Here is a 16014-nt window from a genome sequence, read left to right on the forward strand (position 1 = left end):
GGGAAGACCCTAATGAAAAACCACCAGCCCCACCCCTCTTTCTACCTCGTGGCCTTAGCTAGCCACATGGCACAATTTAACTACAATAAAAATAATTATAGCTAAAGAAAGTCACATTACTGGCCGGCTCTACATTGCAGATGGTCTACAAGTAGCGGTACTCTAACAGCAGATCAAACATGCCACCCAAGAAGAAGATAAAATCTGACTACATAAAAGCAGATTGGAAGGTAGATCATGATGAAATTTGTCACACGTACACACACACACACACACACACCGATGTGCTTTTATAATATGGATAAAAGAACTTTTTTTTAGATCTCTAGGGTATTAATTTTTTATGTGCATCAGTTAATTCTCTTATTATAGAGGAAACGTCAAAATAAGAAGAGGAAGGATGGAGGCAAGAAAGAGAGAGAGGGCGATGATTCCCGGGGCGCTGGTTACAGGGATATTGTCAAAGAAAACGAACTCTTTGTGAAATACTACCAGGTGATTGAGTGGGCGAGTGACACACATTGTACAACTGGCAAAAAAATTTAAGTAGAAAAACATTTTGAGTAGCATACCTTTATAACGGTATTTTGTAAACGCATTTCTGGCTGTAGTACAGATTGTTGAGTGAGTGCTTTTTACACAACTATTCTGATTATGTGCGACCTGGGTGCCTGGCCTTTGTATCGTAATTGGTCTTTCTTCATTGGTGACCATTAAGAGTGGTTCCACTGTGTTAATTAATATAATACCATAACTATAATTATACGGTACATGTAATCTATGGTATATGTTGTTACTCCATTTGCAGGGCCTTGGTTTTATAGACGAATGGGATGAGTTCATTACCACAATGAGAGAGCCACTACCCGCCACCTTCAGGATCACCGGGACAAGACTAATGGCCGAGCATGTGCTCACGTGTCTACAGCGGAGGTATTTCGGAGAGTTGGCAGAGATGGTGGTAGAGGGAGAGAAGGTTCCTCCACCAAAACCACTCGCTTGGTACGTACTGTGTCATGGTGATATCTTGTAGTACTTCATATACATGTAAGTTATGGCCTTTCAAAGATGCTTCACTAGATACTACTGATCCTTTTAACTACATGTAGTCGCGGTATCATGCAAGCCTGCAAGAATTGCCACTTTATTGGCCTTCAGTGGATGCTAAGTTATGTCTGTTCGAAGATGCTACACTAGCTTAACACTCAGTGTGTAGCCAGGTTAACTGGGATTGGGCTACTGTTGTCTGTATTTGGGAGTATTTGGAGCAATTTTGCACTGATTTTTCAAGCTGTAATAAGTTGTTACAATACATGCAGCAACTGTGTTCTATGTTAAAAAAATATGCTGCCCAAATTTATATTTCTCTCAGGTACCCCAACAACTTTGCATGGCATGTGCCGCTCACTCGCAAGTTCATTCGAAAATCACCTCTCATGTCCAAATTCCATTCCTTCCTCGTCAAAGAAAACGAGCAGGTGAGACTGGTTCCGATACCGCTAAGGTATTGTCACTATGTAACCTGTTTCCAGGGCAACATCAGTCGTCAAGAGGCAGTGAGCATGATCCCACCTCTGTTGCTTGATGTCAGACCACACCACAAGGTGCGTAAGAAATTAAATCACTAACTTTGAGTCGTCGTAACTTGAGTTTCGATAGTGTACCAGCGCAATTATAAATGCATTTTGTTTAAATCAGTTATTACCCAGAGATAGAAAAAGTTCTATTCTCTGAGAAAAGCCATGGCCCAACCAAATCGTAGGAATTTGGCCTGTTTAAACTATATGTATAATATTATATCGTTCCTGATATTGTATCGTGCTGTACAGGTGTTGGACATGTGTGCTGCCCCAGGCTCTAAGACAGCACAGCTGATAGAGGCTCTTCATGCTGAGGACAGTCAAGAGTCAACCATACCAGGTGTGTGTGTGTGGGGGGGGGATGATAGTCTGTTATACATGTACACATCCAACCAAACTTGCTGTGTATGCATTTAGACCAACTTTTTCACGCATCACATGTACATCTTTTTTTCTTGATTCAATATCTTCTTACACGTTTATGACTGTGTACCTCCTGTGGCTGTTTTAACAGTACAAGTTTTTGTGTGCCCATCTCAGAACTGGTTATGACTGGAGGTAGATTATTATTGACCCATAATAATTAGCCCAGCCCACAACACGGCAGTGCTATAGAGCCCGGGTCACACAAACTCTACTATTGATACGTACATGTATTTTATATTTGCTCACATTTTGTATTTTCTATACTTGTAGATAATGTGTCTATAGTTTGTGATACGCTAGTTGTTGATGGGGTTATCATGGTCACCATGCCCCGCCCCCTTGCAGCTGGTGTGGTGATAGCCAACGATGCTGACAACAAGCGTTGCTACATGCTCATCCACCAAGCCAAGAGGCTCAACAGTCCGTGTTTCATCGTCACCAATCACGACGCTTCAGTCTTCCCAATGTTCTACTATCACGATGTAAGCACACACGCACGCACGCACGCACACACACACACACACACACACACACACACACACACACACACACACACACACACACACACACACACACACACACACACTGATAGTTGCTGGGTTGTCAGTGCTGATCTTTGATAGGCCATAACTTGTGTGTATAGTAAGTACACACTCCATCAGTTGAGAATGATACAGAAGTTGTCTCCCCTACATGCAGGAAGAGGACGTGAGGCATCCATTGTTCTATGACAGAGTACTGTGTGATGTGCCCTGTAGGTGAGTCTTGGTATGTTCAATCCCAGGCAGCTATAATTTTGTCAAAACTGGCTCAAAATAAGTTTAATTTGTAATCTGAAAGGCCTTTCTCTAAGCTTTCAGAAAATCATAAAATTAACATTATTGGACCAATGGAACTAAAGTTGCATTGCCCATATTTCCGTGGGCCCAGCCGAGGTACACAAAATCATTTAGCTCTTTAGCCAATTGGATAGTTTCTTCATACTGCTTCATAGCATTTTGGTTATCTCCCAAACTCTGGTAAAGATTTCCCAGGCTAGTACACGCTGCCAGCTTGTCTTTAGCAGTGATGCCTAACTCAATAGCTTTCTTGTACGACTTGACAGCAGCCATGACTTTATATGGCTGTTCAAAGATGCTCTATTTAACGCTAGCTATAGGTCCCCTTCATTTTGAATTAAAGTACTAGCTAGAGTAATCGCCTCTGTAACTAGAGTTCTGATGGTCCAAATTCAAATATTAATTTTTGAAAGCTTAGAAGGAGCTCGTTCAGATGCCAGTGTATGTAATGTACGTACAACTATTAATAATAGAGCCAGTTCCCTTGACAAAATTGTCCTCATAATTATGATTATATCATCACCTAGTAAAGAACACAGTCATACTGTAGTAAATTGTACTGGTGATTATCGTGATTATTTTGTAGCCTTTGTTTTGCAGTGGTGATGGTACATTGCGTAAAAACCCCATCATCTGGAGGGAGTGGAATCCATCAGTTGGACTATCCCTACACAAGTGAGTCACATGACTATCACATGACAGTTTGTCTCAACCAGCCGGCTTAACCGTGCAGACTGCAGTTGCGTATTCTGACTCGTGGTCTTGAGTTACTGGCCCCCGGTGGTCGTCTGGTCTACTCCACCTGTTCCCTCAACCCTGTCGAAAACGAGGCTGTCATAGCAACCATGCTCTCGCTCTGCAAAGGTAGAGTATAGCACACAGACGCAATATTTTAACAAATATGTCATATTCGTACGTTGTAAGCATGTCATGTGATGTAAACCTCTAACAGCTGATCAAAACAAGTCCATTTTGCACCCTATCATTACAGCCCATGCCTTTTTTCAAGAAGACTCTGTTTTATGCATATTAATGTTTCTCTGAAGGTTTTGTCCAGTTAGTGGATTGCACTGAGTGCCTGCCTGGACTAAAGAGGATACCTGGACTCACCTCATGGAAGGTAGTAACCGATAGAGTGCAGTTATAGATATGCCCCTCCCCACACACACATGTACACAGCACATACACCCACACACACACACCCACACACACACACAGATAATGAGCAAGAAAGGAGAATGGTACTCATCAGTCTCCGAGCTACCTGAGTCGTCACAACTACCCCCCACATTGTTCCCACCACCCCCCACAGACCCCCTTCACACACAACTACCCAAATGGTCAGTAGTAATACAGGATCACATGATAATCACATGACCCATACAGCATGCGAGTACTCCCTCATCATCAGAACACTGGTGGATTCTTTATTGCAGTACTGGAAAAGACCGAGTGGTTGCCATGGCAAAAACAGCGAAAAACGACTACTGAAGCGGATCCGGAATCTGAAAAAGTTGTACTGGATTCTCAAACACCCATTCCTTATATTGCTACTGATCCTCAGGATACTTCTGCTGAAGTTAGTAATCCTTCTCAGGATACTGAAGGAGTCAGTCAGGATACTAGTAGTACGCCTCAAGACGAGGCAGAAAAGAAAGAAAAAGAAGAAGACGAGCGACCATCGAAATCCGTATTAGGAAAGTGAGTGAGTTAGAAAACCTAAAAAGTCCCGTAAATCAGAAAAATGCACATGTAGACTATAATTGTGTTTTCGGACATTTTTTATGTGTGTACGTGTTTGTGTGACTGCAGGCCAGCATTCCAACAGCGGAGGAGTCATGGTTACAAGGAAGACCCATTTGTCTTCCTACCCAGGGACAGCGATGTGCAACAGACCGTAGCGTGAGTGGGCGGGTGTATGGGTGGAGTCTGAGGAATTTGTCTGTTATTAGGTCTGTCCAAGTGTTTCTTGCTATGCTGTACGTGAGTCTGTGCAAAGTAAATTTAATCTATTTTGTAGGGTGGCCTATTAAAGTCACACCTTCACATGACATGTTGATTAGACCATAGATAGAGTAGAAGAGGGATTGGAAACGGAAGTACCCTCAAAGTACCATCCGTGTATCTCCGCGGTTTTAATCGAGGCTTACTTTTTAACACGAGGGCTAAACATGAATAATTCATGAGAATTGTTTTGCTCTCTGTAAGAAGTCCACAAGCAGTTCTGCTGCTAAACATCAACTTTCTCTAATACTTGAGGCCATTTGGGACACAGGACACTATTTAGTTACAAAGCCTTAGCTATATCAAAGGTACAGTACTATAGGAACACAAGCATGAAAAAGCGCTGTGTGTACCTCTAGCTACTTCACGACAATCGAGATTATGTTTCTAATTGATACCTACTATCAGGGGGCATGTGATTCAGTAATGGGGGTAGCTCTGAGATGTATGCTTTGGACACAATAAGTTTCCCGGGATTTTGCGGGAGTTATGAGGAGATACACGGATGGTCCCAGAGCCACTACGTAGACTTCATTGTAAAACATCACGTGAATCACTTCCGTTTCCAATCCCTCTCTACTCTATCTATGATTAGACAAATTAGAGGGAGAAACTACTGTACATGTTGATTAAAGGGAGAAACTACTGTACATGTTGATTAAAGGGAGAAACTACTGTACATGTTGATTAAAGGGAGAACTACAGACATAACTGTACATGTTGATTAGACAAATTAAAGGGAGAAACGACATGTTGATTAGACAGTGTGTCTAAACGTGTACACTGTGTTATTGATGGCCTCCCCCTCCCCACAGACCTTACTATGGCCTCCCTGAGAGCTTCCCGTTCGACCAATTGCTCACCAGAAGTGTCGGTGGTAAGAGACGTAACATTTATCTCTCTTCTAAACTCGTGAAGGAGCTCACCATCAGGAACGAACATGTTGTTAAGGTGTGTGTGTGTGTGTGCGTGCGTGTGTGGTGTACTGTAGTCACTAGGAGTGGATCACACTGCAGTCATGTGCCCAGAATTGTTGAAGTGATGGTTATATTTCAATCCTTAATCTCACAAAATTTGCCAGCCTATCATGTTGTTAACCTAAGAGCCCGCCCACGTCGTATGTTTTTGCTGAGGCTAATTGCTTGAGCTGCATCGCGCCTGTCGGACCTCCTCTGGAGCTGTATGATGTATCATAGTTAGAGTACTTAACTCTAGTCTTACCCGAGGCGCGCGTGGGTAGTTAGAGTACTTTTTTTAATTTTGTAGGGTAAACAATTGGTTTATTCGAATTTTTTACCCTACAAAATTACTCGCTATCAGTATACAATGACTTTGATCCAAAATCCTGGATGCAGCCCTGTATAAGATAATAATTATGATTTGTGCTCAACCAGTTACACTGATCTTGATTCTGTATAGGTAACCGGTACCTAAACTATTTGAACGCTATGACAATTAGGCTTTGAAAACGGTAGTGGTGCATGGTCAGACAGTCACTAGGACTATAGGATCACAGCAGAGTCAGCAGAAAGAGACTATATAATCATTTTGTTTTGTGTCTGGTAATTTCACCCTGAGAATGTAATTAAAAGGAAGTGCTTGTGTGGGGCGTGTATGTGTGTCCTAAAATATTATACAAATAATTAAGGCACTTGACATGCACTCTGGTAGACCTACTGTTATTTGGATCGCAGCAAAGCAGGCCTAGAGTGCTGGAGTGTTAAAAGTAGGACACCAGGCTGACATACAGCGGGACCGAATTGTTTACCCTACAAATTACTCGCTGGGACCGAATTGTTTACCCTACAAAATTACATACAGCGGGACCGAATTGTTTACCCTACAAATTACTCGCTGGGACCGAATTGTTTACCCTACAAAATTACTCGCTATCAGTTCTATAGTTACCTGCTATTATAATACTGTAATAAGAGTTTTTACTCTGAGAAGATATTCAAATTTACCATACAGGTAAATGGTAAACCTGATAATAATGTACAGCTCTGTCCTACCCCACCAGAGAGCCAGACCGCTATAAAAAATTAAAACAAAAATACATCAATAAAACGATACACACACAGCAGCAGAGTCACAGTTGCTTAATTTGTAAGCTTTTAAAGTTCATCGATAATTCCAACTCTGAACAGGAACCTGGGAATGTAAAGACAACAAATTAACAAACACTAACTTTTCTATTTATGTAAATAATACAATATGAGCCACTGCCACAAATCATGCAAAGAGAAGCAAATACAGAGGTTTTCAGGAGGTCAAGGTGAGGGAATGCTTCAGAGTATAAAGTTACTCATGCTATAATTCAATTACTGCTGTACTGTACTGTATGTGAAGGCTTCAAAATGTGTGGCCAACCACACTCTGTGTGAATTTTGAAGGCGGCTACTTTGCAAGAGTTGTGGCAGTAAGGCTTCTTTGCAAGATTTGTGCCAGCGGCTCGTAATTCTAAATTCATCAATACAACCACTCACCTTAAATTTAAATCCGCAGACCTGCCACCATTGCTGCAGGAAGGTTCCTCTGGTACAGTGACTCTTGAGCAGTACCAAGTCCACCAACTGATTGCTGCAAGGCATCTTCTATCAGAAATGCTTGTTGTGTCTCTTGTACAGGCCTTACTCCTGGATAACTATCACCAACTGTAGTCCTAGCCTGAAACAGTCCATGACCAATAGGTGCACCTGTCTCCTGCACAGGTTGCTCAAGGGGGACTCCAGCATCAAGTGGCATCAAGGGATTCTGATCTTCTGCATGTACATGTATAGCATGCAAAGCATTCTGAGCTGCAGTCACTAGCTTATAGCAGTGGAGAGCTACTAGCAGGAGCAGCAGAGTTAGAGTTGCTTCTAATAGTGAGGCTGGATACATTATTTACAAAAGTTCTCCTAATCACAAATAAATGACTATAGCTTAGTGTTTGCTTGGTTTATATATACACTGCTTACATTGTACATATTTTATGTGTTTGGCATGCTTGGCAGAGGAATGTACGTGTGAATTCGTAGCCAAGTTTTTTATGGTGCATGAGTCCATATGCAGATATGCAGATATGGAATCATTGTTCATATCTATGGATGACGCCAAATAAATACCGGGATCTAAAACAACTTCCTTTGTAGCAAAAACCATTCTATTGTGTTAAACGAGCATGTTGGCTTTATAAGGCGCGCGCGGTTAATGTTTAGATTCACTTCCGCCTGTTGCGGTACAAAAGGCCCGTGCCCTGGGCAGACCTTTGACCCCAGCTCCAACATTCAAATATCTGTAAACAGCTCTCGTTTCTTTTCCCGCTTCATAGCCCTTTCAAACGATTTAGACAGCTCTAAAACAAGCATGCGCATTTTATACCAGGGTGGGGATACATGCACGTGGTTTTTTTTTAACACAAGCAAACAAAAAACACATAATGGCTACTTATACAGAACAAGCAAGACTCAAGGTACCACAGAAGCCCATTACATAAATAAGAAAGAAGATAAAATGTACATCTATTCAGCTTCAGGTACGGTACAGCCAGCATCCTCCAGTGCATGCACTTTCTGGAGGAGTTCCAGAAGTTGCTTGCGCTGTTTCCCGACGTCACTCTTGACGAAATTGATTCGGCGCCATCCGAAGGTAACACTGGAAAGTAAATATTAGAATGATTATTTCAAATACAATTAAACTACCATCAGTGGTGAAGCTGCTCCCCCTCCAGTGAAGAGGCCAAAGAGAGGTAATTCTAGAGGAATTAATTTCAATAATTATCACGTGATATGGATGACGATCACTTATCTTTTGCACAGGTGTTTCTCGAGTAAGGACAGTTGGGGGTGAAGCTGGTCCTTCGAGGCCTAAGAAAGGTGAATGTCACTAACCTGTACATATGAATAAAATGAGTGGTACTTTCCTTAGGTCCCGGAGGGTATGATCACGTTGATCCTCCGGTCTTGAACGGAGAGGGTCCCTGCCCGTACTGCCACCTGTCACCGTGTGTCAGAGCCAGACCACCCAGCTGGCTGATTGGAAGTGCTGCACCTAATTTGAGGAATATGGTGAAGCGCTTCAAACTATACCGCAAGTATTGGACGCTGCTAGGTCAGTTGGGGGTATGGAATCACCCTCTATATATGGCATATAAAGTGACCAAAACCAGTGCACATGACAAGAGGGATGTGATGCCTGACTGTGTATTGAGAGTAAGTTTTAAATGATGCCCACTTTACAGTGCAAGTACGATCAATTGCTATATACCTTTTCCAGGAGGTGCGTGAACGATTTCCGAATCCAGATGGAGTTCCATACACAGACTTCCAGTCTTCTACTTCCTTTATTGTTTAATTATGTAAAATGCCATGTAAAATGCTGATTGGCTAGTCAAAATGTGCACGGATACGTACTTACTTTATATGTCTTCATAAAGATCTTCGTCAAGTACATGTACACCATCGTTTAATAGGTCCTCGTTTTCATCTACTGGCTCATCTGATTGCTCAGGTTGCACGTCCTCTACAAACTCACTGCACATATATACATGTAGCAAGATTATATGTAATAAATTATGTAGATTGCACATTATATGCAGTACCTGAGGTCAACTTTTCTCTGCTGCTCGTAATTCTCCCATATTTCTCCGGCAAAGTTGAACGATTTTTCCTTCAGCACTCTCATGGGAGTCCTACGATCCGGTCTTCTCATGTCCTGAACCAGTCGTTCACTTGTACACTCTCTACGTACATTCTCGTTCTGAAGTAAACAAATGAATGAATGTACAGTCACACATACATTATATTAGCCAGCATAACGTACCCAGTCCATAATAGCAAGGTCCATTCTCATGTTGAATGTAGCTTCCCCGAAGTGTACACGTTTTGAGATGTATGTGAGCAGCTGGTGATTGAAAGACTCCACCCAGAATGTGTCTCGACACTGTAAAAACAACATCATAGGAATTTTAATAATAATTAGAAAAAAACCTCACTCGACAATATGATTCGGCATTCTTGTAAATAAGGGTGTCTTTTAGTGCTGACGTGAATGACTCGATTGCAAGAGGATCCTCTAGTTTTATCTTCGTGGGCTTGTACCCTGGACGCTTACAGGGTGACGCTTCGTTACAATCTGAGTGCTCGTTCTGAGAACACGATTATAAATGTTATTGGTGTACAGAGTACGGACAACTTGTTATCACACACACTCACCTGATAATGTTTAACGATATTCAGAATGTTCTTTCTTAGATTGTCTGCTGACTGCTCACAGTTCTTCATACAGTAGTACAAGTGAACTTTCGTACTTTTACCTATTGACGAATATTTTTATGTTACTGAGCACTTATATAATCAAAGCTTACGTTTGTCAGATAACTCTGGAAACCACGTCTTTCCTTGAGCCTTTTTGGTCCCAATTGCTACTTTCTTCATATTCTTCGCTACATTCTTAGTGCCTGAAAATACGCGGACACAGTAATAATTGAGATTTGAGATTCTACACACTTACCATGCCATGTGTCGTACGAGTTTGTAAGGTTGAGATCATCAGTGACAAATCTCTTGACTACAGGCTGATTATCATGTGCTACTTCAACAATATTGAGACCTGAGACATAATATCCACAAAAAATAAACACAACCTCATAATGTTGATGCCTGAAAATAACTTTATCTATGACTTCCGGAAGAACTATCTTAGTACACGCTACTTCTCGAGTCTGAGCACAGATGTGTTCTTTCCTGGAAACAGTCGAACACCCAACAATTCTTTTCGTACTAGAAAAAGATAATTTTCATATGATAAACGACAGCAGCACACTTGTAGATAATGAAAATAATTAGTTTACCTTCCCGAGAGGCAGGGAACAGTCGTGTGATAAGCATTTGCTGTTGAGTCGTGGCGAGCATCTGTTATTACCCACTATTGATAAAGTCATTACTGAAAAACAAAAACAAAACTAGCACATAAGAATTAATTACCTCACCGTCCTGCGAGTAACCAGGTAATGCCTTCACTTCGTCAATCGCTCTCAACATGGATGCCTTGGCACAAGCGTTCACGACGTCTAAGTATCCACCTTTCTTGTACACTGTAACGTCACAGTGTTTTGTAAGAGTACAGTTATAACATACATGTACACTTACTTGACGAAATATACCATGAACTAACTTTTCCCAAGCCAGCATGACTACTAAAGTGAAGGTACTGGCTTGGGAGAACTCCAGCACAAGTAAAACCATGGACGATCCTGCAATAAATAGAATTCCAAGTTAATCTTGAAAACGTATGGAATTACTCACTTTTGATTGACAAGGTATCGTCCACCGAGTGTTCGCGAGCTAGCCCACCACTGTCGCTTTCCACATTTTCCACACTTGAATTCAAATCGGACAACATGCCCGTTCTGAAAAACAATATTATATTGCATACATCATGTATTGGGTCTATCGGATCAGAAATACCTGGCGAAAATTGGTCGGCCTACGACAATAAGATTGGCACTGGTCACATGCTTGGGATAGGCCAGTGAAAAGACAGAACAAAGTCTTCAGTTCACACACGAACAACTGTTCATCACTAGCGTCAGTATTGCCAGTAAATATTCCTGAACAAGAAGTAACGTCTTTATACAAACTTATCAAAGCTATTGACACACACAAACCTGAATTCTCCAACATTGGGAAGACTTTGGATTTATCAGATTGTAGGTCTTCTCTCTCAGGAACAGCACCTGCCTGCTCCTGCTCCTGCTCCAACTTGTCCAACAAAACAGAAATAAGCTCTCTGCTGTCCAAGGGCAATGAGCCTCTAGCTGTAGCAGCAAGAGAACGCTTTGCCCTATCTATCCTAGCTACAAAAGCCTGCTTTGCATCTTCAGTATCGAAATTCAGCTCCATTTGGTGCCGAAAACCATGCCTAGCACGCTTCTTCTTGGGTAGAGAACGAGAGTTGTCACATCTTTCAGCCATTTTTTTTGCTCTTTTTTGAACAAAGTATCTCGTGAGCCAAGGTGCTACATGCAGGCTATAAGGGGCGTATCAAAGTAAAACCATGTGTGCATGAAGCAAGCAGTGAAGCAAAAGGAGGCCAGAGAGTTTACCGCACGCGGCCATATTTAATCATTTCCGCCTCGAGTGCCCAGGGCACGCCCCTTTTATAGTCAGCATGCTCGTTTAATGGCAAAACCATTCTAAGCCCAGCTTGCACTTTTATTACAACTAAATGTATATAGCAGAATCTCATTGAACATCTGAACGTATACAGGTATGAGCAAATTGAATCTATACAATAAGCTGGAGGGAATTAAACCAAAAAGGTGCTCAGTCACACATCTCCATGCGATTATATACTATAGATATTGTCAGGCACTCCTATTAGTCTCACTCATAGATACCTACAGAATGGATACTTTATGATAGCACTCTTGAAAAGCCTAGTAGTCTATGAACAAAATAATATAGAAATATTTCTATCAGTGAGATCGAGGCCATATTCCATCACCAGTTTGTCTATCAGTTCTATATGGCCACTACAGCATGCATAGTGAAGGAGAGTACAACCATTGTATCCTCGGACATGACAGCTGCTTTTAAATTCTTTGACTAAAGCATCCAAAACATGTGTATTACCACTTCGTTCAGCTAACAACAATGGGGTATCATTTTCATTCATGCATTCAACATCAACACTGTACTTACTAATCTTGTACTGTACATGTTAGGGTGCTCAAAGTATTGTGATACATAATTATACTCCATGGCTTAAAACTATTTGCAGATCATCAACATTGGTATAAGACTGCTCTCAAGATACGACCATCAGAGAACATCATGTACCTTCAGAATATGTCAAGAGGTACGTTTAAGGAACAAACGCTACGTACTAAACTAGTTGAAACTAGCATACCGTATAGCGAGTAATTTTGAGGGTATAATTTTTTGAAGATTGGCCATTTTTGTGAATTTCGTGTATAATTTTTTCGAGAATAGCAGTTTTGTTAGCCGACTTGTACATTGAATAGATATTTTCGCGGCTTGGTAAAATCCACGAAAATAAAAGATTATTAGCTCTTGAAAATTACCTGCTATACGGTATAATTATGATGTTATTATGATTGTGCACCTCCTACCTATGCAGGGGGTAGAATCTATCCTGCCGTACGTGACCTCCCGTAGTGTCCCGATGACACAGAGTGATCTGGTGATGGTCCTCTCTCAGCCCAACCCCCTCACCACTGAACTGTCACAGCTCGCCCAGGACGCACTCGAGCTACTAGGTGGGCGTGTGTGTGTGTGTGTGTGGGTGTGTGTAGTGTATAGAGACGTATCATTGGATTTCTATAACTGTGGCTTATGTATTCCTGTTGTTATACATACGTAGTCTTGACAACGACATTGTGTGCAGATCTGGGTCCAGTATTGTTCAAGTACTCCCCTCCCCCAGCAACAGATGCTGTAGCCACCTGCTCAGACAGTGACAAGTGAGTGCAATAGTACGCCCTTGTACTAGAAGACCTCCATTACATATTATTATATCTTAATTAGTACCTGTTGCCTTTTCCCCCGTTATAATATATGTAACCTATGTTATTTTTCTACTTGTACGTTGTAAGTAACAGAAATGTTTTATTCCTGTCTTTATGTGGAGTGTGCTAGTGTTCCAGCTATCAGTCAACCCCACACCCACACACACACACAGGTTTGTTCTGACGTGCCCCATGAGTCTGAGTGGGTGGCGTGCTGGCAAGTCAGTGCGACTCTTTGTAGACAAGGTCTATCGCTATCACTTCCTGTCTATGTTGGGGGAGGAGCCTCAGGAGAACCAGTCCCTCGAGTGTGTGACCCCAGCCTCTAGAGTGGGCGGAGTCAATGAGGGTAAGGGAATGACTTATAAATACAATTTCTAACAATACTTGTGATGACCAGTTTCATGTAAATTTTCACGAAATATTCTAAATCAGCATTTAGACTGTTGAAGAGCTGTTCCTACTGTTCCCAGTGTTTCTGTTATTATGTCCACTTTCTCAGTCTTATCTGATAATTGTATTTCACTACAGATACAGAAGAAGATGATCTGACACACACAGAAATGGAGCACCCCCCCAGTGAGGGGAAGCCCCTGGATGACAAGTCAAGCATCTCAAAACAAGATGGTGACTCTGGCGATGGCTGTGAGAGGGAGAATGGGCCTCCTGGAATGGATACTAGAGTAGATACTGGAGTGGATACGACTGAAATGGATACTGGAATGGAGACAAGAGTGAGGACTGGAATGGAGACTGGAATGGAGACTGAGATAACTGACTGATATTACTACCAGTGTGTCTCAGTTCTATGTGAATATCACTAGTAGATACATCTTGCAATTTATTTTATTTTCTATACTTATTAGAAATCTTTTTTCATAAATCATGACATGAAAACTATTGACATAAATTATTGTATCTTTCAATTTATTAAATACCAACATAAACACGATTAGTCTAAGAGCTTTAGAGTTTTCCTACACTATAATATATAATATTATAAAGTGTCACTCGGTATGTTCGCTGCCAGCTGCCTCCAGTGTGTGTCTATGTAGTGGGAACTGTTCCCATGGTGATGAAAGGTCAAACTTGCGGAACTCTTGAGTCATTTCTATGGGCTCGCACACGACACACTTCAGTTCATCGTCGTACCTTACCTGTGAAGAGGAGAATTAGTATAAATTATTATGGGAATAAAATTAATGTTGAACCCTTATATTATTTGGACTTCTCTTTCTACATGCTTTTAGAGGCCAATCCACGAAATATAAGTGCCTCGAAAATTTCGCGATAAACGAATTTTTTACCCAACAAGTGGTTACCGTATTAGTAAAACCAGTAGGTTTTACATAGGATTGGCAGTGGGTTTGTCCGTGTTTAGCAATATTTCAATTATTTTGACTCATGTTCAAACTGTTCTATCTCTGCAGGGAAAGGCCACATCAAGGAACTGGCTAGACAGATAGTTTATTTAGCCTTTTCTCTCTTTGTATCTCTCATTTCATAATCCATGAACATTTTGATGAATGAATATTGTCATTTTAAAAATTGCACTATTTCGACATTTCACCGCTCTTTGTCTGACTGACTAAGTAAGTAAGTAAGTGAGTAAGTAAGTAAGTTTCTTGCCCAGCATTTGCTCCAAGTACAGCCATCTCCAGGACATTCTGCACAGGGTTTCCAAACGACTACAACCTGGGTTACAAAGCGCTTCTTCAGATTTGCGATTGCTTCCACGAGGCAGATGACCTCTCAGCCTCTATTTCTCTTACCTAGACAATTCCGCCATCTTTAATGACTCACAGCAATTGCGTTGTGGCCAATTAATAATAGATAGGCGTGGCTAATAAACCGTGCGCCTAACTTGAATCAGTGCAGCAGTGCTTTTCCAGAGCCTGAGGTGTTGCTTTTAATCACACTGTTCAGCTCTAGCTCCCTTTCTCTGACAGGCATGCTATATGCACTGGCTAGATATCATGCTCTTAAAATTGCTGTCATTTAATACTGATACAAATTCAACATATCAAGCAATAATTATTACTCATTACTATAATTATTAGTCCAGAGATATTCGAGAAGATATCTGATTAGTCCTGTCTTCTCTTCTTGAACTTCTGTACTGCCTCTTGACGTTCCACTTATGCATGTCATGATACGTAAACTATACTGAAAAAGAAAGGGAATCCGACTATAAAAACATTTGCAATGTGAAAAATTGCTAGGATTGGCCAGGGGAACCACAAAAAAGCGTGGAAACAAGAAATCAGACGAGAGCATAACTCCAATCCGTTACAACGTCATGAACATGTACAATACATAGTATATTAAATAATAGACTGTGTTCCAGATCCACCACATCATTCCATGCAGGTCACCAGTACGGTCCGTGCATGCATGTTATACTACGCATGGATGGACTGTGTGTATACCTGTGCTCAACACTGCATGTATTAGGAACATCAATTCATCACAAATCATCATGATTATGTGCCCGCACATTCCAAAATGGATAAATATATAGGGATTGGTCATCACTCCACCAGTAAAAATTGCGTGGCATATTGGCTGGGAAAACATGGGAAAACTACCAGTACATGTGATTGACGTTGTAACGGATTGGAGTTATGCTCTCGTCTGATTTCTTGTTTCCACG

General features: G+C 41.3%; 2 protein-coding genes and 1 long non-coding RNA gene across 6 annotated transcripts; 2 read left to right on the forward strand and 1 right to left on the reverse strand.

The window, feature by feature from the left end:
- The first annotated feature begins 19 nt into the window (after window positions 1-19).
- On the forward strand, window positions 20-14287 carry LOC135345078 (RNA cytosine-C(5)-methyltransferase NSUN2-like). Of its 2 annotated transcripts, XM_064542429.1 has the most exons (21): window positions 20-230; window positions 373-495; window positions 809-1002; window positions 1373-1478; window positions 1533-1604; window positions 1830-1920; window positions 2352-2488; window positions 2706-2764; window positions 3446-3520; window positions 3579-3709; window positions 3892-3965; window positions 4064-4185; window positions 4232-4546; window positions 4658-4747; window positions 5665-5800; window positions 12614-12691; window positions 12974-13112; window positions 13241-13316; window positions 13535-13710; window positions 13893-14070; window positions 14107-14287. In XM_064542429.1, the coding sequence occupies exons 1-21, from the start codon at window positions 180-182 to the stop codon at window positions 14141-14143; spliced, it is 2460 nt and encodes an 819-aa protein (XP_064398499.1). In that variant the 5' UTR covers window positions 20-179; the 3' UTR covers window positions 14144-14287. The 2 variants fall into 2 exon arrangements, with proteins under 2 accessions (XP_064398499.1, XP_064398498.1); XM_064542428.1 differs by having other exon boundaries at window positions 13893-14287.
- On the reverse strand, window positions 8176-11805 carry LOC135345079 (uncharacterized). 2 transcript variants are annotated; one of them, XM_064542430.1, is made up of 15 exons: window positions 11499-11805; window positions 11299-11441; window positions 11137-11240; window positions 10981-11084; window positions 10816-10925; window positions 10683-10756; window positions 10343-10611; window positions 10197-10289; window positions 10045-10145; window positions 9825-9977; window positions 9653-9772; window positions 9432-9589; window positions 9248-9363; window positions 9098-9171; window positions 8176-8881 (listed from the first exon to the last, which is right to left on the reverse strand). In XM_064542430.1, exons 1-13 carry the CDS (start codon window positions 11803-11805, stop codon window positions 9249-9251), a joined length of 1851 nt encoding a protein of 616 aa, XP_064398500.1. In that variant the 3' UTR covers window positions 8176-8881; window positions 9098-9171; window position 9248. The 2 variants fall into 2 exon arrangements, with proteins under 2 accessions (XP_064398500.1, XP_064398501.1); XM_064542431.1 differs by lacking the exons at window positions 8176-8881; window positions 9098-9171 and having other exon boundaries at window positions 9247-9363.
- Window positions 8349-9253, forward strand: LOC135345097 (uncharacterized). Of its 2 annotated transcripts, XR_010397637.1 has the most exons (5): window positions 8349-8479; window positions 8539-8579; window positions 8650-8706; window positions 8759-9042; window positions 9107-9253. It is a non-coding gene; the product is annotated as an uncharacterized LOC135345097 (long non-coding RNA). The 2 variants fall into 2 exon arrangements; XR_010397636.1 differs by having other exon boundaries at window positions 8539-8706.
- Window positions 14288-16014: the final 1727 nt, after the last annotated feature.

Source organism: Halichondria panicea, chromosome 12 (assembly GCF_963675165.1).
Source record: "Halichondria panicea chromosome 12, odHalPani1.1, whole genome shotgun sequence".
Taxonomy (NCBI): Eukaryota; Metazoa; Porifera; class Demospongiae; order Suberitida; family Halichondriidae; genus Halichondria; species Halichondria panicea.